This window comes from Pelmatolapia mariae, linkage group LG13 (genome assembly GCF_036321145.2).
Source record: "Pelmatolapia mariae isolate MD_Pm_ZW linkage group LG13, Pm_UMD_F_2, whole genome shotgun sequence".
Classification (NCBI taxonomy): Eukaryota; Metazoa; Chordata; class Actinopteri; order Cichliformes; family Cichlidae; genus Pelmatolapia; species Pelmatolapia mariae.
In genome coordinates, this window is record NC_086238.1 from 12314995 (window position 1) to 12338161 (window position 23167).

General features: G+C 41.9%; 1 protein-coding gene across 1 annotated transcript; it reads right to left on the reverse strand.

Moving 5' to 3' along the window:
* Window positions 1-16653: 16653 nt before the first annotated feature.
* On the reverse strand, window positions 16654-22414 carry drgx (dorsal root ganglia homeobox). The gene is made up of 7 exons (XM_063491769.1): window positions 22162-22414; window positions 21916-22005; window positions 21015-21115; window positions 20375-20476; window positions 18515-18687; window positions 18095-18207; window positions 16654-17988 (listed from the first exon to the last, which is right to left on the reverse strand). Exons 2-7 carry the CDS (start codon window positions 21971-21973, stop codon window positions 17609-17611), a joined length of 927 nt encoding a protein of 308 aa, XP_063347839.1. The 5' UTR covers window positions 21974-22005; window positions 22162-22414; the 3' UTR covers window positions 16654-17608.
* Between the last annotated feature and the right edge of the window lie 753 nt (window positions 22415-23167).

Genomic DNA, 23167 nt, shown 5'->3' on the forward strand with positions numbered 1-23167 from the left:
GTTGTGAGATGCTCTTGCCAGACTCGCGCACATTCAGTTGGATATACTTTCCCGTCTGTGGGTCAAAGAAAGTCTTCTTTTTCACTTGAACAGGCAGGTCCACTACAAAATACTGACCAGAACCGGGGTCTTGCAGCACCTTGCGCTGGGTCAGAGGGTAGGCCTGGGGATAGCTTGACTCTACATGATACTGTGTCACTGGAGCTGGGTGGTGGGCTTGGTGGAAAGTGGGAGAAGAGGGAACATGAGCAACAGTCTTAGGAGCAGCAGTATGGGAAGCAGGGCCAGTAGCATAATGAGACACACCAGGGAGGGAAACGGCGGCAGTATGAGGGATAGAAATAGGACCAGTGGCATGAGGGGAAGCGTGGAAAGAGTGGTGTTCTGTATGGGTGGAAGGCAAGCTGGACCCCGACACAGGAGCATTAGCAAGGGAGACAGGTGAGGAAAAATGAGGGGAAGCCATAGCATGGCGATTAGAGGATCGTACCTCAGTGGATGAAGAGGAACGAATAGTGGAGACATCTTTCTCAACTCCAGAAAGGCTGTCTGCGCCAACTTTGGACAACTCTTTCTTCATTCTCCGGGTAGTTAGCCTTTGAGCCCTCCGTAGGGCTTTCTCGCTCTTTGGGGGAACAGCTGGAGGCTTGCCCAAAGAACGGGACACATCACTGCTGAAGCTACATGCTGATTCTGGTCTCTCGTAGTCATAAAGACCTCGTATGTCTGCCAGGTCTGCTGCACTGGTGGCAAAACTTTCCACATCTTCAGACATATTGCTGATAAGAGAGCGTGAGTCATCTTCCTCCATAGCAATGCTTTTCCTGGAATAGGGCCTATAATGAGGGATAGGGGCTGAGTGATCCTGTGGTGAAGATGCTGACTGGAAAGTTGAAGATTCACTGATAGCAGTAAGTCTATTTAAACCTGTGTGATGCTGGACAGGAGTTCCAGCACTGTGTCTTATTTTCTCCTGTTCTTCCTCTCTTTTCTCTAATCCCCTGTCACTGGGTGAACCCACCCGGAAATCTTCTCCAAAGCTCTTATAGAATCGTGGCTTAACCGATTTGGTGGAAGTGGAACCTCTGAAGGTGTTGTCCTTTACTCTGAACATTAAGGGCTTGACTCCTAGAGCAGGTGAGGAAGTGTTGGATCGGGGCAGAGATGGAGCTGGAGATGCAGGGGCATGGGGTCTATAAGATCTTGTGTGGGACCCATGGGACTCAGTTGACTCATTTTCTGATAGATTGTTTCTTTGTTGGGAGGGTGAAGGGGAGCATAGTTGCCTTTCTCTTTGTTTTGTCTCTGATTCTGTTGAAGTAATGGCATAGTACTGGAGAGCATCCACCTGTGCTACTCTTTTTTCCTCTCTCCGATTATCTCTCACCTTCTCACTGTCAGCTGTTAACTTTTCTTCTTCCCTCTTGTTAGCCTTGATGTTATTCTCTCTTTGAGCTAGCATGCCTTCTTTTTCCACTCTCATCTCATTTTTCAGTGCTTCTTGGCTGCTTTCATGAAGTTTAGGTCTCTCGTTGGCTTGCTTTTCTTCCTTTATGATGTTTACTCTTTCTACAGCTCTCATTTCTGCCTCCCCTTTTTGAGTTCTCATCCATTCTTCCTTTTTCTGCCTTTGTCTCTTTTGCTCTTCCATTTGTATCTGTTCGATCCTTTCCTCTTCTGAAATATGCATAACTTTATCTCCTTCTCTTGGTTTTCTTTTCTTGTCTGCCTCAGTATTTGCAAGTATCTTCTCCTCAATCTGTCGTTGTTCCTCAATCAAAGCTGCTCTCCTCCTCTGTTGAATCTCTTGAACTGCTCTCCTTTGTTGCTCTCTTTGAGCTACTCTCATCTGTAGCTCTTCTTCTGCAGCTCTCTGTAGCTTTTCTTGTGTAGTTTTCCTCTGTTGCTCTTCTTCTGCAGCTCTTCTTTTCAGTTCTTCAGCAGCCCTTTGTTTTTCTTGTGGTATTCTCAGTTGCTCTTCATGCACAGCTCTTCTTTGTTGCTCGTCTTGTGCAGCTCTCCTTTGTTGCTCTTCTTGTGCAGCTCTTCTTTGTTGCTCTTTTTGTGCAGCTCTTCTCTGCTGCTCTTCTTCTGCAGCTCTCCTTTGTTGCTCTTCTTGTGCAGCTTTCCTTTGTTGCTCTTCTTGTGCAGCTCTTCTTGTAAGGTCTTCGGCAACCCTCTGTTTTTCTTCTTGTGCTATTCTTAGTTGCTCTTCATGCACAGCTCTTCTCTGTTGCTCTTCTTGTGCAGCTCTCCGTTGTTGCTCTTCTTGTGCAGCTCTTCTTTTCAGTTCTTCAACCCTCTGTTTTTCTTCTTGTGCTATTCTTTGTTGCTCTTCATACACAGCTCTTCTCTGTTGCTCTTCTTGTGAAGCTCTCCTTTGTTGCTCTTCTTGTGCAGCTCTTCTTTGTTGCTCTTCTTGTGCAGCTCTTCTTGTAAGGTCTTCGGCAACCCTCTGTTTTTCTTCTTGTGCTATTCTTAGTTGCTCTTCATGCACAGCTCTTCTCTGTTGCTCTTCTTGTGCAGCTCTCCGTTGTTGCTCTTCTTGTGCAGCTCTTCTTTTCAGTTCTTCAACCCTCTGTTTTTCTTCTTGTGCTATTCTTTGTTGCTCTTCATACACAGCTCTTCTCTGTTGCTCTTCTTGTGAAGCTCTCCTTTGTTGCTCTTCTTGTGCAGCTCTTCTTTGTTGCTCTTCTTGTGCAGCTCTTCTTTGTTGTTGTTCTTGTGCAGCTCTCCTTTGTTGCTCTTCTTGTGCAGCTCTTCTCTGTTGCTCTTCTTCTGCAGCTCTTCTTTGTTGCTCTTCTTGTGCAGCTCTCCTTTGCTGTTGTTCTTGTGCAGCTCTTCTCTGTTGCTCTTCTTCTGCAGCTCTCCTTTGTTGCTCTTCTTGTGCAGCTCTTCTTTTCAGTTCTTCTGCAACTCTCTGTTTTTCTTCTTGTGCAGCTCTTCTTTGTTGCTCTTCTTGTGCAGCTCTCCTTTGTTGTTGTTCTTGTGCAGCTCTTCTTTGTTGCTCTTCATACACAGCTCTTTTTTGCTGCTTTTCTTGTGCAGCTTTCCTCTGTTGCTCTTCTTGTGCAGCTCTCTGTTGCTCCTCTATTCTTCTGTTCTTCTTTTCCTCAATTTCTTTCATTCTCACTTTTTCTTCTCTTTGTTCTGCTCTAGTATCCTCTTCTTTCTTTTTGACTTTTCTTTCTTCATCTGATCTCTCTGCTTCCCTCTGCTTCTCTCGCCTCTCCTTGATCTTAATAGCTACAGCTTCACGCTCTTTTGCTCTCCTCTCCTCTTCTCTCTGAGTGGCTCTCCTCTCTTCTTCAGCCAGAGAAGCTCTACTCTCATCCAATATGTGCTTTATTTTCATGTCTTCTTCTCTTTTTATCTCTTCAGATATGAATGCTTGCTCTTCTTCTAATTGTTTTTTCGTACGCTGCTGCTTTGCTATGATTATTCCATGCTGAGTTTCAAGACTTTCTTCTTTTAGTTTTTCTGTCCTCTCATCATCAGTCTTAGGCCCCAGGTCTTTATCTTGATGTTTTTCAAATCTCCCATCTTGCATTTGTTGGGTAAAATTTTCTTTCCTGTTGCGCATTTGCTCTGTTGGATGTAGAGAGTCGTTAACTACAAAAGATGATGTTGCTGGTTGCAAAGAATGACTATTTGGCTGACAAACGGTTTGATCTTCTTGGCATCCCTTTTGGGAGCCAGCTTCAGATATTTGTATTGTCTGAGTTTTTGGTGAATGGTTCCTTTCTTTGTGTTGGGTGTATTTTGCTGCGTTGTCCACCGGGCTTTCCTTCACTTTGGTATCTTGTCTTTCTTTTTCTCCCAGTTTGAACATCCCTGTTCTTTGATGCTCTTTGTCTGTGATGGGAAATACTAGTAGTTTGGGTACTTTATTCACCTTAGCACTCATTTCTGTCTTATCTGGCAAACTTTTCTCTTTTACAGAGTTCTCATGTGGGTCAGTAGTAAACACAGGACGTCTGCTATGACGGGTCTGTATTAGTGGAAAGAATCCTTCCTTTTTGTTGGGTGGGTATTCCTGAAAAGTATTTGCTTCTCTGTCCTCTGAAACAATTACTTTTAACCTTGCATAGTCTGCAATTGCTGATATCTCAGGTGTTGTGGATAGCTTTCCTTTTGGTTTTGTTTTAACTTCAGGTTTTTCTTGAAATGTGCTCTCCCTTGCTGGGAATGAATTTCTTGAACTTTGTCTTTCGGTTGCCGATACAATGGAGTGGTTCTCAATTTGTTTTCTAATGTGATTAGCTTGTTCTGCCTTAGCATTTTCATTATTATTCCATCTCTTCCTAGATCTGTCTGTCTGTTTTGATTCTAGCTTATCTTCTGCTTCCCAATTTTTCCTTTTAGCATCTTCATCTTGAACTGTACTTGAATCGGTTGTTTTTCTTTTACTTTGATCCACAGTGAACACAAAGGCTTCAATCTTTCCTTCATTGTGTGTTTCATTGCTGGCAGCTGTTCTGTTTGGTGGTAACCCTGGAAGTCCCCTTCCCTCTGATGCATCCCTATCAGTTATGCTATTGTACTGTGGCTCATTACTGGTTTCTGTTATCCCTTGTACTTGAAAGTAGTCTCCATCTGCTTGTTGTTCACTTGATTCACCCACCAGTTCCTCACATTTCTTTACTTTTTCAAGCTCTTCATTCTCAGATTGAGTATTCTCGCTTGTTGCATTGTTGCTATTCTGTTGATTGCTAAATTTCAGCGAATCAGACAGTTTTCTAACACTGGACAGCACATGTTTGTCATCAGAACTAGATCTCTCAGTGCATGCTTGTTCTTCTGTGCTTAAACTGATAACTTTTTCTTGGCAACTAGATGATGTAACTTCTTTCTCTTTATTAGCTTGCACTCGATCAAATGGCAAAGTTGCACCATCTTCTTTTCCAACTATCGCCATGTTATCCGTCTCAGTTACTGGTGGTACAACTCTGATGGCAATGCTGTCAATGTGCACGTTATCGTTCTCTTTTTTATTATCCCTGATTTGGTTGTCATTATATTGAAATTGGTGTGATCCATGTGTGTTTTCATTTTTGAATAACTTGTTGGAAGGACTGGTGTTTAACATTTTTGGAACTATAGAGTCATGTTTGTTTTCCTCAAGTAGCGGTGCTGTTTTGCCATCTACATTGCTGATGTCGGCCTGATTGTCCACATTTGTCATATCTTCTTTCAGAGCTTGCTTGGCAACCTGCTTTATCAGCATTTCAGCATCATTCATGTTGTTGATTCCAGTGTTCACTGTTGTGACAGCTAAGTTCTCATTGCTATGAGCTGTTTGCACTTTTTGTGGATTTTTCTCTTCATCTGTCCTCTCTCTTAGCATTTTATCTGTGTTGTGATCCTTTCCTTGTCTTGCTTTTATGTCCTCTTTGTGGTGAAGGGGTTGAGTTTCACCTGGCACTTTATTTTTAGCGGGTACAGTGATGGTACCTTTTTCGGTCAAGGTTTCTGGCTGTGTTTCCCCCTGAGGTTTTGTATTCATAGTAGAACCATCCTGCTGAGGATGTGTCCTTTCCTGACACATCTTCATATTGTTCTTTACTGCTTCTGAGAGTGGTGTTTCTTGCACATTTTCAGGATGACTTTCTCTAACAAATTTAGCCTGATCTTCTGTTTCCTGCGTGTTATTTTTCTTTATGACCTCATTTGAAGATGTATTTCTTTCAGTTAATTCTAGACATGAGTTGGGAGAACACTTATCCAGGTCTGAACTGTTGTTCTCTTTCTCTGTTACATTCATATGGTTTTGAGCATTGTTATTCCCTTGACCAGTGTTCACAGTTGGCTTTCTTTCGTGTACAGTTACCATTATTCCCATAATCTGCAAGCTATGATCAGCTGCAGGTTCTTTTTTCTGACCAAAAACAATGTTTAGTGAAGGTGCTAAGTCTACATAAGCTTCTTCTTTACTTTCAGCCTTTTCTGTCATCACAGGTTTGGAGCTTGCAGCTTTGACACAGGTGGCATCTGCAGGATCTTCTTCCTTTTTGTTGTGAATGTCAGTTTTTATATCTGAAGAGTCTTTAACTCCATCTTTTGGTTTTCCAGATATTTCTGCATGATCTGCTTTCTGTTCTTCTTGGTTGATCGTGAGTGGCTGCTCTTTATTTTGCATTGGTTTGGACTCCAGCTTTTGATTTTGTAGCAAGCATTCAGTTGTGCTCATGATATTATGAGTGGTGGTTGCTGCAGATTTAACTTGTATAGTAGCAGAGCTTGAAGGTGAAACAGACTTGACACGGTCCATCTGTACTCCTAAAGATCCCATCTGAGGTTTCAGTGTTGCATTACTGGGCATTGTACTTTCATGCTTTTTAGACACCTCCTGCGATGGCGGCCTCTGTCGTATCTTAACTGTCTGACTACCAGCTAATTGCTTGGAAGAATTTTTGGATATGAATCCATCTCGTATAGCACAGCCCTTTTCTTTAATTGCTGAAATTTCCTTTTCAGCATGAGCTTTTATCTTGGAAGTCAGAATCTCTTGCTTGGTCATGGCTCTTTCTTTATGAGACAGTGATTTGGGAGGCATAAAATGCTGATCTTTACTTGGGCCTACATTGTGCTCAGCTGACTTAGGTTTCCTTTCATGGGGTGGCAGTTTCGCCCAATCAGAATCTCTTTGCTGTGAAACCTCAGTGTCTTTCACAGAGGTGTATTTTTCCGATTTTTCAACACTGTTGTCCTTCGTGTTATCGCTAACAGTGTCACAATTTGCTCTGTTATTTACATTAGTTACAGAATAATTGGCACTGGGTAATTTGGATTCTTTGGCTGATTCAATGTAAACAGGCTGACTTTCAGAGACTTCACTGGATTTAAAGCCACCTACTTCCTCTATATTTTTTTGGTTAGCTGTGATAAATCTGCTTGTAGCACTGTGTTCTTCTGTTGATTTATCCTTATTTACTTTCTCAACTTTATTAGGAGGTAAAACTTGCTTTTCACAAGGACCATTTAATAAGACATTCCCTGCCACTGATGAATTGTTTTTGTTTGTTGAAATTCTGTTAGTACAGCCATATTTCTCTCTCAGATGTTCATAATCATCACTGCCTCTGCTGGATTGACCACTGCCTTTTCTGATAACTGTTTCTTCCTGGTGACGCTTTTGAACTTCCTTATCTTTCTTTAGGTAATTCTCTTTTTCATTTATATTTAACTTTAAAGGAACATCATTCTTTGAAGTGCCATCCTCTTTTATGATGATGGCATGTCTGCCTTTCTCTTTTTGCTCACCTCTCATTTTCTCTTTTATTTTGGCTAACTCTGCTTTAGCTTTAGCTAGCTCGGTCTTGACTTGCTTGACTTTATCTGGCTCACTTTTGACCAGTTGTGTAGCCGTTAGTTTAGCTGTGAGTTTAGCTGACATTTCCTGCATGCTTTCTGCTTTTATTAGCTCTGCTTTAGCTCGCTCCTGCTTTGCCCATTCTGCTTTTCCCTCTTCAGGTTTGGCATCTTGCGTTGTGCTTGTTCCTGTTGTAGACTGCTCTGTATTCACATGAACTGAAGCTTTTACTTCCTTTGCTTTTCGGAAACTCCCATCTTTAATGTGGTCTGTTTGGATCTTCTCCACTTCAGCTACATTTGTCTTCACTTCTTTTGCTTCAGTTTGTTGCTCTTTTGCATGCTCTGTTTTTTCCGCCCCAGCCGTTTTTACATTAACCTTTTCTGTTCCAGATTGTTCTGTTTCTGTCTGCTCTTTCTTAACTTGTTCAGTGGTTACCTCTACTTCCTGGACTTGTGCTACATTGATCCATTTTTCTGTGGCCTGTTCAGTTTTAGCTTCCTCTATTCTCGTCTGCCAAGCCTGCTCGGTTTTTGCCAGTTCGGTTTTTATGTGCTCTTCTTTTAGCTTCTCTGTTTCAGCTCGTTCCGCTTTGACCTGCTTACCCTGCTCCTTTTTAATGTGCTCAGCTCTTGCTTCCTCTGTGATATTTCTTGGCTCATCTCTTACCTCGTGTACTCTGGTTTGTTCAGCCTTTGTCTGCTCCTCTCTGGCAAGCTCTGGTTGTTTTTCTCTGAACTGTCTTGTTTGTTCTCCTTTTATCTTCTCCTCTTTAATTTCTTTAATATGTTCTGCTTGGGCTTGTTTCACTCTCTCCTCCTTTATTAGTCCTGATTTGACATGCTCTGCTGCGTCTTTCTGCGAATCATTCTGCCCTGCTAAAATTAACTTAGAGGGTTCTGCTTTAGGCTGCTCCACTTGAGCCCCCTGCTGAACTTTTGCCACCTCTGCCTGGGTGTGGTGGGATTTTATATGTTCTGCCATGACCTGTTTAGCCTTGACCTCAACAAACTGTCTCTCCGTCATCTGCTCTGCTATTTGGGGGGCAGATGTTTTGTCTGGGTTAAATGAATTTATGTGTATATTATGTTCAGACTGTGGTTTCACTTCTGAAGGCTGAAGACTCTGGACCTCGTGTCCCCTTGGAATTTGCATATATTGTTTTCTTTGACTTGTTTCACCCATGCCTATATGTTTGTCTTTAGCAGAAGAAAACATCTGATGGCTTATACATTCATTGTCATTATATTTGTTATAATCCTGTTTAAAATAATGATCTTTCAAATCAGTTTTCTCATTACATCCAGAATATGTTTGAAGCACTCTTTTGTCCTGGTGACTTTCTTGCCTTGTCTTTTCCATTAAAGCAGCTGTTTCTTGTTTCCATGGAGAGATAGTTGCATTCATGCTGAGCTTTTCTGTATCTTGGCTGTTTGTCTGCCTCCACTTATCCTGTAAGGAGACATTACTGTAATCATGTTTGTTGTGTTTGAGCTGCTCACATTTCTCCACCTTTGTGAATAGCCTTCCCACTGTTTCATTAAAAGGTTGTTCAATGTTTGGCTTGCTTATTAAATATTCTCCACTTTGATTGTTGTCAGCATTTAGCCTTGGTGTTTCTGTAGCTGAATAAGCTGGTTTATGTGTATATAAAGCCCCTCCCAAAGTTCCTACATCAGCCATAGTATCCTGCCTATAGGGAGCAAATGATGCTAAATCTTCATGGAGATTCTGTCCATTAGCCAGCTTATTGCCGGTGTAGTTTTCAGGTAAAAATCCAGTAAACCCAGAGTGATGAACCATCTGGGCTTGCATCTGAGCTCTCTGGTAATCGCTTAAAGAGTATTCTGCATATTGGCCTGTAGTTGCCATTACAGGTTGAGAATTTGACATTGTAAGTGACAGTTCTGGGCTGCGATACTGGTTCATAGCAGCACTTGTCCTGCTGGATTCTTGTAGCTGTGAAAATTGAATTTCTGAATCTGGAAATTCAGGGATATCTATCACAGTATCTCTAGGCTCGTGTGTTGGTGGCTGTTTGTTTTTCTCAGGCGTCTCCGCTGCTTTAAATTTGGTAGGACTGTAGGTGCTTTTTACTCGTTTTCTGTTGTCTTTGAGATTGAAGAGCAGACTCGTGGCTCTGGATTTGTAGGTGGACATCCTAATGTCGGGAGTCGCTCCCCTGCTTTCAGCTCGTACTGGAGGATGCTCTACAGGTTGAGGAGAAGTTGCATAATGTTGGAGATCAGAAGAAACAGCTTCTTGATGTGCATGGACCAGAGGTGTCAGCAGCTGGCTGATGTTAAATGGCGTGACGCTTGTGTTACTGCCAATAGTGTTAGGTGCCACCGTTACTGCATTATTGCCAAGACTTACATTTTCATTTCTGTAAAGTACTGTTTGTTGGTTTTCTGTCACTTCTGTAGTAATATTTTGCTCTGTCATCATTTTGATTTTCTGCTGGAGGGCTTTGACAGAGCTGATGGTGTCCCTCACACGTCGAGACATCTCAATGGTGGGTGATGCAGTCGATGGGCGATGGGACGGAAGCCTGTTGGTTCCCACACTCTGGCTTCTTTTTCTGTGAGGGTAATGACCTGCCAACTCTGACTCACAGCGTTTCTCCACAGCTGAAGCGTTCTGTAGCACTGTAGATGTCGAGGTGGAACGTGGAAGAGCTGGTGAAATCATGGGTGCCAAGTTACTCCTTGGCCGTCTGATACCTTTATAATGACCCTGTGGTTGACCCATCTGTGAAGGCTCCTTGTACATAGGTGTCTCATACCATTTAGCGAACTCGGAACAGTGCATAAAGCCTGAGATTTGTCCTTGCTGGAAGGGAAACCTGTTATGGTCCCTCCACACCTTGAAGGGACTAAACTCGCTGTGTATAAAGACATTAGAGTTGCAGTTGACCTGTGTGCACATGCTCTGTTTATTGTGTGAAGATCTCATAAAAGAAGATGCAGAACTGTGAGACACTGCTGCTACATCAGATCCAAAGGAGTGGAGGTTGGTGTCTCCATATGAGAATGGACCAGAAGAGGGGAAATGACCGCTGTGAAAATTTTGCTGGTATGATGTAGAGAATTCAGAAAGTTCCCTCTGGATACTCATTAGAGCTGATTTGTCCCAGCTCGTCTCATCTTTCCACTCTCTGATTTTGTCATCCATTCCTACTCCATCCCTGTTTCGCTCAGAATTAAATGCTCTGATGAGAGAGGAAACTCTGGAGTTGCTTTTGCGTTGCTGTGAACTCAACTCTGTGGCTCCATTGCTGAGAAAGTTGAGCCGTTCCTCCTTTAAAGATGTTTCCTTTTGAGAGGTTTCCACAACTGAGTGCTGGAATGTGGCAGAAATCCTCCCCTGTGTCCTTTCTCCATGAACCTCCCATTGTGGGTCTCTGTGAATCTCACCTCCATACATTCTTCCATGGCTCCAGTCCTGTCCATACTGCTGCACCTTGAGGCTGAAGTTCTCACGTGCAGCTCTCTTAAGTTCTTCCCTTTCTCCGTACTCTCTGTCCTGTCCGCTCTGGCTAAAGGCCAGCTGTCTGTCTCTCTGAGTGCAGGGTGAAGACAGACTTAGGTCTGAGTCATTATAAACAGCTTCATCGCCGATACAGAGACTCCTGAATGCCCTGTCTGTCAGACTGCAGACCTCACGGTCATTCTCATCCAAGAAGGACCCACCGCTGGAGGTGTCGCTGTAGCCTCCATCACTGTGCCTTCGATGCCCGCCACTCTTTCGGCCAGAGCGGCGCTTCTCAACAGAGGTCATGATGCAGAATTGCAAACAAAAATGTCTGCCTTCAGTTGTTCAAACATTCATGCAAACATAGACCTCAAAATTACACACTCTGCCTGCTGCTGGAGCTGCTGTACCCAGAATTTAGGGCCCTGGGTCAGGATTTTGTAAAGCCAGTAGCTCCTACGGCATCATGCCATTTAGCTGGCCTGTCTCCAAAACAATCCCAGAGTTTGTTGTTTTCCTAGAAGAAAAAAGAAATGGGAAATAGGCCAGGATGAGTGCTACAATCCATCACTGTATAAAACACAGTTTCATAACACTATTTTGCTCAATTTATTGCAAACTTTATCCAAAGACTAAAATATATACAATATTCCCTCCTATGTCATTTGTTGTGGTGCTTAAGTTTTTGGTTGCTGGTATTGATAGGTTTAAATTTTCTTTTGCATTAAGCCACAATGTACTGTATGTGGTTCTGAAAACAGCGCTGTAAATCCTTCCACTCAATCACTGTGACCTTCAGAGACATGTTGTGAATAAAACTACACTGTTGCTAGGCGCGGCGAAGACAGCCTCACGTGAGTTATTTAGGGTAATCAAGATGCATCTGTACAAATTTAGATGGGCACGCATGCACCACAAATTGACTTCGCAGTGCAAGACAGAAACTGAGTAATCAGAGCTTGAAGTGAACACATAATGTCACATTTTCAAGTCACTAATGCTGCTGATCTTCAATCAGCCTGTTTCCTGTTTAGTCAAAGAGGGAAAACATCTTATAAGGACTTGTCAAGTGTGACACTGAAACTTTTTTTTCTTTACAAAGGGGGTGGAAGTTAGATCATAATATCCTTAAGCATAGCTCCTACTATTCTGGGATTTTACATGTAAAAATTACCTAATCTACTGCCAGTAAAGTAGATAATCTTTTATCTAATTTTTTTTTCAAACACACTATATTTCATTTAGACTCCTTTAAATTATCATTAATTACAAAGAATGTTCTACGTTAATAAATAAAACTGCAAAGCCTTAATCTAAATGAAACCTCTTGTGGTGGGCTTCAAAATTCACTAAACTGAATTAGAAAATATATCCACAATTCTGCAAATCATAAACCCTGGGTTAAATATTAAGATATAGTTTAACATATCTGCAATAATGTAGTTGGTTTCTTCCCAGCTGCAGGATATAGGTGAGGTATAACATTCTTCTTCTGTTGTACTGTAAATGGGTAATATCATGGGTATATTTTGGTTAAATACTATGCAGCTGCCAAGCAGCCATCACCTTGCTCAGAGTACCCAGTGGTTCATTAATATCTTTTGACCTGGAGGCTATCCATCTGATACACATCTATAACACAGTTACTCACCACACTGCTGTACTGACCGACTACATCAGCATCTAATAAGAGCGACGCAGAAATAAAAAGAAGTTTAAAACTATAATGCAACACTTTTCTCCATTAAGCAAAAAAACCGCAGTAGCTTGAACAAGGCCACATGTTCCATGTCTTTGCATTGTTCCAGTACACTCACAACAAGCATCTTCTTTCAGTGAATTAAAAGAAACATTGAGAAAACAATCAAAGCAATGAAAACATTTTAGATTTTTGTTTTCATCCCAGTCTGTCTTGACTCAAACAAGACATTTGGTATATAGAGAGAGAATTCCTAAAAAAAGAAGCATTAAAGACGTGCACAATTTTCATAGCCATCCCTCCTTCGGCTGCATTTTTTTTTTTTTTTTTGCAATGGTGTCTTGTAAAACTGGCAGCTTGATTTCAGCCCATTCTTGCATGTGACAGGTTTATTTTTGTGCAGTGACGGGTCACCAGCTTAAACCTGACACCAAAGATGACTCGTTTTCAGATGGGACTCCAATCCAGTCCAAAGGAAGACTGAACAGGAATGTCTCTGTACCTTCTCAAAGGATAACAGTAAATGTTTACTGATGTCAGCAACTTTCAGTGGAACAAAACCAAATTCTATAAGTGCAGCTAAACACTGCACAGTACCTTCAGTAAGTCAATATGTATTACCTTTTTACAAATGGGATCAGAGATTTTCTTTCTCTATTTTTTTTTATGTGTGAAAATCATTGAAATTCCAAGCTTAAGAGTAATGTTATGTACATCTGTTATGGTCATGTTTTTGGGGGCATTTTTCATGTATTTCTTTCAAATATGAACAAGAATGCACACTGAGCTTCTTGTCTTACCTTTGAGTTTTATATTCCATAATTTGCGCCTTTTTGTAAACTCCTCAAAAGTGTTTCATCTCTCTAAAAAAGCCTTTGATGCTGATCTGATCTGTCCCCTCTCACAGCTCCAGCTCTCAGAAATCCAAAAAACCCCTCGATGTAGTCCACTATCAGGTCTCTGAGCAGCAAGCAGGACTCGGGGCTGGAGACTAGACAGAAATAGAGGAGTTGTCCCAGGGAGAGTGTCCACCATGGGGGACCAGAATGAGGACTCGGACTAGCATGCGGGTCTGTGAAATCCTTTGGTGTCGAGTGTCAGATGGATGAAACAAACAGCCTCTCAACTATTTATAAATCTGGACAGCTACTATTGGCCATTAGCAGCCAGAACTAACTGTCAGTAAACTGGAAACATATTGCAAGTTTGTGAGGAGGTTGCGAGATCTAAACCAGGAGAAAACACTAATTTCCTGAGGATGTGCTATGGTGCTGGGTGTTTGGGAGGGTGTATGGAGGGGCTGTAGCTTGGGTGCCCTTCTGGGAGACAGAAATAACTTGATTGCGTTACACTCAAGTGCCACCTTCTTTGTTGAACAGAACTGACAAGCACTATATTGAGTGTCAACAAGTGGCCTCCGGCCACTTTGCTTGAATGAAGCTTCATGTTGGAGACCAAAATGAGGGAAATGTTTTTCTAGCATTGTTGGGCTTTTTTCCCATCTATTTCCTTTTATTTTTTTATTTGACACATCATGTCTGAGAGGTTACTTTTAACCTGAATTTTCACTTTATTACAGTACTCAAACCATGGCCCGTCTAATCTCCCTGACTACAGCCTCACTCAACCCCCAGCAGAAAAGGCCATAAGGCAAAGGAAGGGGAGGAACTGTACCTCCCCCTTTCACCCCCATAGCTCCTTCCCCTCCTACAGCCTGCTGCTATAATAGGAGATTGCTGCAGCAGATAGTTTCCTGGGATTCTTGGCGGGTGCAGGGCTGGCCTGACAGGATGATGGACACACACACATGGGCCTTAATGGAGACGCACTCCTCCGCACATGCCCACACACACACACACACATACACAGATGGTTTTACATAGAGCTCACTAAACTTTAGGAAAGGCTGATGTAATCCCTTTTTAACTAATCTCTTTCCGCCCTTCTAAACAGACTCCACCCACACGCCCTTCTCATGCTCTATTTTCCTCTCCACCCTGGAATCAAGTCAGTCGCTGACAATCAGCTGTATGTTCCACTCATATCAATAACAAATGCAAGTTGCTGTCATAAAATCTTGTTTTGCTATTTAATTTTGGGCCTTTAATCTACGAGTACTTTCTTTTAAAAAATTGTTTTGATTGATAAAATGTCATTTGTAACATTCCTCAGTAAAAAATAATCTGTATGTCATAAACCAAAAGGCTCAATTTCCCCACTTAGGTTAGACATGATGCCGCTCACATCAGTTTCCTGCTCACTAAGTCCCTCTAGTGGGCAAATTTAGATTACAAAACACCCAGTTTTTACAGTTCTGTGCAGAAATATGGACTTTTGATACAAACCTCTCAAGTTTTTGTACAATGCAGCTCTCCAGCTTTGCTTCAGAATAGCTTTATTGAGAAGCTGCCGGGGACTGTGAGCATTGATCACAAACGCTGAGGATGCTTTTCCTTCTGCTGAGTAAGGGGGAGCAGAGCTGTGGTTATGTGGCAAACAGCAGACAGGCACATTACTTGCTGCATTAAGATATGCTTTGTTTGTATAATCTCCATCCAGAAATGAGCCTAATTGATTCTAATTGATTGGGTTATTGGTCAGCTCCGCTGCAGGAATTAAAAGCAGAGACGATACTTTAGCAGGTTGTTTTGGCCCTTCACTGGACATAGGCCTGAATTCACTTTATGTCTGACTTTGGGAGCTAGGTATGTAAATAGTAAAAATTTAGTGTTGCACCTAATGTCAAGCAAAAGGAGCTGCATGTATGGATGACTCTTTCTTGAGTGTACGGCCTCTTTCTGTCTTACATTGTCTGCGTGCGTCTGTGGATGGGTGCATGTGCGCAGCGTCTCCCTGTTTCAGGACATTTTTTCCCCACATCCCTGCAAAAATATTTCATTACTGCAACAAAAGAAGCCCATTAACTGCACTGTAAGAACAGAGTTCAACTGCTGTCCCCCGTATTCACCATGTTTGTCTGCTTTTCTGGCCACTCTCCAGCTAATTTGATATAACAATGCTCCACAAAACCGCCTCAGGACTTTTTTTAGGTGACAGAAAATTATCAATGATGCCACATGCACAGCTGAATGTCAACACCAACTTGACTTGTTTATGAAATATTAAAGCAGTGAATTATGGGCACCATGCAGAACTTAATGATGATCGGAGTCATTATAACTTCAGCATCCTTTGTTTTGGCTAATGATTAAATTCCACAACTGCTGTATTCAATTTTGGAGAGACTGAATGTGTTTTTCTGTGTCTTTTGTATGAGTTGGCCGGATTACGTCGTCCATACTGGTACATTTTGGAGAAGAAGCTGGTTTGTATAAGGATATTGTGTTATCATTAGCTGCCATGTCACTGGGCTCAACATCTTTGCTCTGGAGCTCTCTCATGCACTTAAAGATAAAGCATTATATGAAGGCGCAATGTTTTTGGTAATAATATTTGGGCCATTTTTAGATCCAGGAGAGCAGTTGCTACATAATGCAATATTTCTATACCTGCAGTGTTTTATGATATCAAATATTTAAAATTAAAAAATGGCCTCCAGTTGAAACTTTTGTCTAAATTTGGGGATTTTCTCTGAAAATGTAACACAAATGTTGTGTGGGTTCATAGAAATGAAAAATCCTACCAAAAAGTCTTAAAGTCACAATCAGTAAAAGATTCACTTTATTGGTATAGTTTTCAGATATTTACAACATGCACACATAATGGTGTGAAAAAAGAAGAAGAAAAAGATGATCTGTGTACAACCTGGCACGACTTCTGACATTATCTCCCTCTCCTGTGTCACCAGGGTGTCGCCTCATCAATTATTGAACCACTACTTCATGGTAATACATAATTTCTTATCAATTATTCATGATAATGTGTGTGTAGTTTACTTAATTGTGTTATTGACTATCAAAAGTAATTTCCTGAAAATCCTCAAGGACGCAAATTGAATCAGCAACTACTGGTTGTGTGCACTGCGGTTAAGTATTCTCAGTCTGATCAGTCGATCTTATAGTCAAGAGTCATTCTAGTGAGGGGAGATATTTAAGAATAATGAATCAACAAATATATTGCCCGTGATAAACTACGTTGTGAAGAGCCCTGAGGTGATGACAGATGATATTTTTTCAAATGTAAATCCAACATTAACAAATGGCATATATCATCTTTAATGGGGTTTATTAAAAATAAAAATTAAAAAAAAGGCTCGCAGAGAGGAAGGGTGAGCGCAAGCGTTCCTAAAAGTAAATAAATAATAAGAGTCACGAATGCTCTCCTCTCCCAGCTTTAAAGGAAGCTGATAAATAATGTATTAGAACAGATGGCTGGAGCGAGAGGCAACAGGAGAGGAACATGAGCGAGTACATCTTTAATTGTTTTAAAGAACATGTCACAACAGGACTGGTGTGTTCCCTGTCTGCTGGCACTACAGATGTGCTAACAGAGTGGAAGGGACAACTGCCGCTCTCTCGCTGAGTCTGCTTTAGCCTGCCTGGGGTTCACACATGAACATACGGTAGTCTGGCACATGTACACATTTACACTTAAAATGCCTGATTAATATTAAAGTGCACTTTCACTTTTAAACTCAAAAGAATGAAAGACGATTGCTTGACCTGATGCCATAAACATTATATTGCCCAAAATCCTGCAAAACTCCTCACTGTCCTGCCAGCCATTTGCACACTTACAGTTTACATGCATTAATGTTTACAACGTAACCACCAGTCCTCCTAATGAAAATGAGAGGAACAACATCAGGATTATTAAAATTCACATTATCAAATATGTCTTTGTCGCACACATATTGTATCTATGTAAGTCCATCGAAAGAGTCCAAGAGCGCATGAAGACAGATAATAGATCCAAAAACCACAGTTGTGCTTTTATGAGGGAACGAGGCCCCAGTTACTGAGCATTTCTCACAATCATAACTTACTGTCAAATAAATAGTTAAATGTTTGCATCCATACAGTGTGATATGAGAAAAGTCTGTCCCAGGCTGTTTCTGGAGTCAGTCATTTGTGCTTAGTTTCTCATACAGGGTCGAGTAGTTACAGCAGGCACAGTCACACAGATTTAGAGTATCGGTACATCCACGTTTGTGTCCAGTGCCTTCACTTTTTCTCCAGTGGTTCCTTAGGGCAGTGAGGGTGCTTGTCAGGACTGTTGCCCAGGACTGGGACCTTGGAGACCAAGGTGGGACTGGAGCTATCTCCCCCTCTTCCCACAGCGCCTGACACCTCAATGGGAGGACCCACCGAGGGTCTTACCACCCCGGCTGCGCTCACGCCGACTCCTGACAAGACTCCCACGCTGGCACCTGGTCCGGTTGCTGCACCAAGCAGATTAGCAGACTGCAGCACAGCCTCAGAGTGCTCACGGGCCTTCATGCGCAGGGCGGCCACACTGGCTGTGCGGTTGCCCTGACAACCATAGGGTGGCAGGAAGGACAAGCCCATGGGGTCCGAAACGCAGCACGAGCACAAGCCATTACCTGAAAAATGAGAATCAGTGGAATTTATGATAAGACAACTTAAAAAAAAGATCTTCATCATCTTTATTACCATCTTTATTCATCAGTTAACAAAAATCATATTTACCTTTCAGAGTGGCGACCTGCGAGAGAGCCTGGGCATAGGTGGCAGAGTTAAGGAGGGTGCCTGGTAAGCAGGATGGAAAGAAGGGACCACCAGGACCCACTGTCCTGTTGATACTGTAGAGAGAATAAATACTTAAGTATTAGGAATTACTTAATACTTAAATATCCAGGTATAACTTTAAACAGACAATTTATTCTAGTAATATATATCTAGAAATATCTACAGCTATTTCCAAAATACACTAATGAATTAGAATTATTGACTAATGATATGAAGCTTTCTCTAGAAGTTTTGAAAAAAACAATTTCTAGTTGAATCCAACAGCAGACTGGCCGACAGTACTTCACACATTTCCCCTTTAATAGGACGCTGTTTCACTAAGATAACTGTGACAACGATCGTCTGTCTGTCTCTTCTCACCTTGGCTGCATCTCCAGTGGTTCTTTCTGTTTTCTGCCCTGGTCCACTGGGGACTGAGAGTTGATGCTGCGAGATGGAGGAGTTCCCTCACTCATCTGCTCTTTCCCTCCTTCAGGGTCCGAGCTCCCTCGCTCTGTCTTCCTCCACTTTGCTCTGCGGTTCTGAAACCAAACCTGCATTTGACAAAAAAATAATATTAATTAAAAATGTGAAAAAATCAAAAAAGTACAACAAATTAATTAAACCATAAATTAAAACTGGAATTCTAAAATGGGACTAATGACACACCAGCAGATTTAATAATTTCAGTTTAATTCCCTGGATTTAGGCTTGTAATCTACCTTGCATAATATTGAGAGAAATTGAAACTACATTAAATATATATTCACATTTTTTTAATCTTGTTAACAGTAAAGTTAAAAGAAATATTCCCTCCTTCCTTTGTTCTGTGACCTCTCTTATCAAGAGGCATTTGAACCTGTCAAAGCAATGCTCTGATTTCCCACAGTCCCTGACTTAGCCCCAAAACCTTCAGCATCCACAGAGCTGAGAGCACATATAGCCAAGTTCTGGTATCTTAATCGAATGAAGGTCAGTGCCTATAACAACATTTAATTGAGCAATTTTTCATTATCATATTTTAATGACTTCCCACTGACAGTTGTGCTGCCCAAGAGAGAGGCGGCAATGATGAAGTCGTTTATTTCCCTATTTAGTGATTGTTTGACAACATCAGATTCGATTAGGACTTGGTTCTAGCAGGCATTAATCATGATGTGTGAATGGAGGTTAGAGTCGGTGTGCATGTGCTCTGCATCCCTGCTATTGTACCGGGGGTATAAATGATGTCAACAGCCAAACAAAACACATGCATTCATTCGGCATAAAGAAAGGACAACATTTTGGTGGCAGGACAACAATACAGCCGATGGACTTATCTCACCCCTGCACCTTCCAGCTAGAAGTCGCGCCCCCCCACACACACCCATCTCTGAATGGGCTATAATTGCTCCATTAATCTCAATTTGCGGCGTGCTCTTAATGCGGGGGAGGCCCATTGACACTTTACACAAAAAAAAAGGGGGGGGGGGGGGGGGGGCAACAACACTACAACAGAAAGGAAATTTATTTTCTAATAATAATGTAAGTTTAATATCCCTGCATACTGCGGTGGATTCATGTTCAGATTTAATAATAGGAATGTGGTAATCGGATTAGGAGGGGAATAATTTGTTTACAATCCCTAATTTACAGCGCTGGATTCCATTATCAACCCAGCCATTGGGTTTAAGCGATAGTAAGATGACCCTGGGGAACAAAAGGCAAACTATTATATTTCCCACAATTAGATCTGCGCGCACAACAAAACCCAAAAGCAAATCTGGAATGCAGGAAATTACATACAGGACACATAACTTAATTACATCTGGCCAAGTTTATAACCGCGCATATGTGCAGGGCAGGAGCGGAATATAAATTGGCACATTTAAGGTGCATGCTTGCCCATTTTTTCTTTTATGTGCGCGCGTGTGTGTGTGATAGGATCAGGGAGATAGGAAAAGGGAGTTGTGGAGGCTACGGACTTTGCCCTGTTTTAAAACACGTTTTTTTCCTCTCTTTTCTGGCTGTGTCACGAGAACGAGATCTGCGCGGATGATGTATTCCTACCTCAGAGACGCGGACAAATTAGTGAAGAACATTATCGCTGGTTAATTATGAATGACCGATTAATCAAGCTAATCTAATATTCACCATTATGTTGATGTTATTAAAGTGCATAGCCGGAATGACAGAGTGCCTTAATTTACCCTCTCTTGCATGGTCAAACGTGCCCAGGACACACCACTGCTGCAGCCATACCTGCACCCTGGCCTCGGTCAGGTTGATCTTCATCGCCAGCTCCTCCCGCGTGAACACGTCCGGGTAGTGGGTCTGGGCGAAAACAGCCTCCAAAGCCTCCAACTGCACATTGGCAAAAAAACAGAGGGCAGACTTTTAATTATTAAAATGATTTGCCAGTTGATTTTAATATGAGCAGACTATTCTCTTTCTTTCTTTCTTTTTGTAAAGAGACATAGTGAATAACGCTAAATAAAGATGTTAAAGATTAGCCTGTAATTGTAAGTACTTACAGTTAAATACACGCGTGACAATCCACAATTATAATAAAATAATCAACAGCTCTTTCGTCGTCTTCTATTTTCATATGATTTTATGGCATCATTGCCTCTGGGCTTTTGGAAATAAATTTGCGATAAAGGTTTTATTTTTATTTTATTTTTTATGTCTGTGGTGAATATCAGGGAAATTCCCCCTGCCTTAAAATAGAAAACTTGCCCAACTTTGTATTTATTTCCTACTCCTGATGAGAGCGCCCTACACCTGCTTTGCTTTAAGAGAAGTTTCAGCTAGGCCCATTTCTTTTTCTCTGATTTGCATATAGCCTATATATATGTGTGTGTATTTTATTTTATTTTTTTTTGTTCTGGTAAATAATTACCTGTTGCAAAGTAAATGTTGTTCTGTTTCTGCGCTGTTTCCTACGTAGAAATCCATCGTCAAAATCAGTTGGGGCGTGGTTGCCAAATCCGCCTGAATTCACTGAAAAAAGAGAGAGAGAGGGAAATTGGAAACAATTCAATCACTTAGAAAAAAATAATACTGCTTTAATAAGGAGTTAATGACTTCATGTTGTATTTAGGTAAGTTCAGTGATAAAAGTGATAAAAGAAAGGCTATAAAAATACAAATATTGGCCAAAGCAGGCGCATTTTGTGTTTCCATTAGTTGCATGAAACATTGACGTTAGGTGTCTAAGGGGAACCATGACGGACTAAAAGCCATGACACCCAACATCTGTGCCCGGGACAAAACGCCCCTTCTGCCCCGGGGCCAAACCACCAGCTCTTCTCACCAAAAGAGAGCAGAGGGGAAATCAGACTTAACCCTTTACATCCATCGCTGAATTTGTGGGGGGAAATATACCGGCTGCTGTTTTGGAGTTATATAAATATTACCAGAGATACAATAAGCAACCAACACTTTCAAGTTAACATTTGAAAAGACTGTTTTACATGCGATATTCAGATTCACAACCGAAACCGTTTGACTTACTTAGTTTTTAGTTACATATTACCACGACATAAAAAATACATTTTTATAAGTCGGTGTTGTTTTAATTAACAATTAATAACAACACATTGTGTTCAGTGATTATATTATAATAATTTAGAGAAAGTAAAGATAAATTCGGGCCCATTCTCAAGTCTCCGACAGCACACACACTTTACGCGCAGAATCACCCCGCGCTGTCTAAACATCACAAAAGTTTACAGAGAACAACTTTAAGAGTAACGTTAGAAATAATCCGTAGCTGGAAAAACAGCGAGACAGCGAACTTACGCGTGTTGGAGCGACAGCACTCTCCGTCCAGCTGAGGTGGACAGTGGAAGTAGAACATCTTCGCGCGCTTAAGAGACTCCGAAACGGAACCTGGAACAAAGACAAAAGTTTCAGCTTAAACCCACAGACCTAGAGTAATGCAGATCTGTGACGGGAGCAACAAAAACACTCTTAAACCGTCAGCAGAAGATGCGGAACCGCGCGGGATTTTGCGAGATTCAAAGTTGATGTGTGAGAGCATCCTACCTGCGGTGAGGATGCTGATGTGAGTGAGTTAGCGCTTCGGAGAGAAGTGGATGCTGCACTTCCACTGACTCTCTGACTCTCTGCCTGGGAGTGTCCAGATCTCTGTCTCTCGCTCCCCCCACACTCTTTCTCTCGCTCCTGCCAACACACACACTCACACGCACCCCCACACACTACTCACTTCTCTCTCTCTGTCTGTCTCTCTATTTCTCTCTGGGAGTGTCCAGATGTCTCTATAACTGTATAACTGTCTACAGAGTGTTAAGGCTTTCAGCTAGTGTCGCAGAATCTCACGCCTAATTGGTCCTAATCGGATTATCACGGCTTTGTCTTTCTCACCCCAACCCCTGGTGTGTGTGTGTGTGTGTGTGTGTGTGTGTGTGTGTGTGTGTGTTAGAGAAAGACAGAAAGAAAGAGAGGAAAGACATACCCGGGGTGGCAAACGGCAGCTCTGCTCTGGTGCCAAAAAAATTCATCACAAGTGATTGTTATTCCAGAGTCAAGCATATTCCCTAACCATAAACATGCACACATACCCACTGCACTTTTTATTTGGTTCTTTCATATATTAAAAAAAGCAGGATGACTACTTTTGGGTTTTAGATTGACTGTCGGGTGGTTTAATTGCTCGTCAGGGTGTGTTAGGGGGTCCACTTTACAAGGGTTTGCGCATGTAGAACACTCACAAGGCCAAATTTTTGATTTTGTTCACAGCAAGGGGTCCAGCGATTTATTTCGCTTCCTCAGATAAATGATCTGCTGCGGGACCCTTTCAATTAGTTTTAAAGCGCATCTGGGACGGCAGAGCGCAGACGCCATGCGTCTCTGAGGTGGAGGCAAAATGAGGCTTCGAGAAGCAGCTGAAATTTAGAAGAGGAGTGCGGGATTGGACTAAACCACATAAAGTGCAGAAAATCCCTTCTAATGGCGCGTAATTGGTTCTGTAATATCATTACAGGCGGATAATGGCCAGTTACAGGGCCCCGCGCTATTAAGGGTTTCCCTG

Coding starts and splice junctions, on each gene's coding strand:
- drgx (XM_063491769.1), bottom strand. CDS start 21,973: ATGTTCTACTTCCACTGTCCACCTCAGCTGGACGGAGAGTGCTGTCGC. Junction 18,208..18,514: donor CCACTGGAGATGCAGCCAAG/GTGAGAAGAGAC, acceptor TTCTCTCTACAG/TATCAACAGGACAGTGGGTC. Junction 17,989..18,094: donor GCAGGTCGCCACTCTGAAAG/GTAAATATGATT, acceptor CTCATTTTTCAG/GTAATGGCTTGTGCTCGTGC.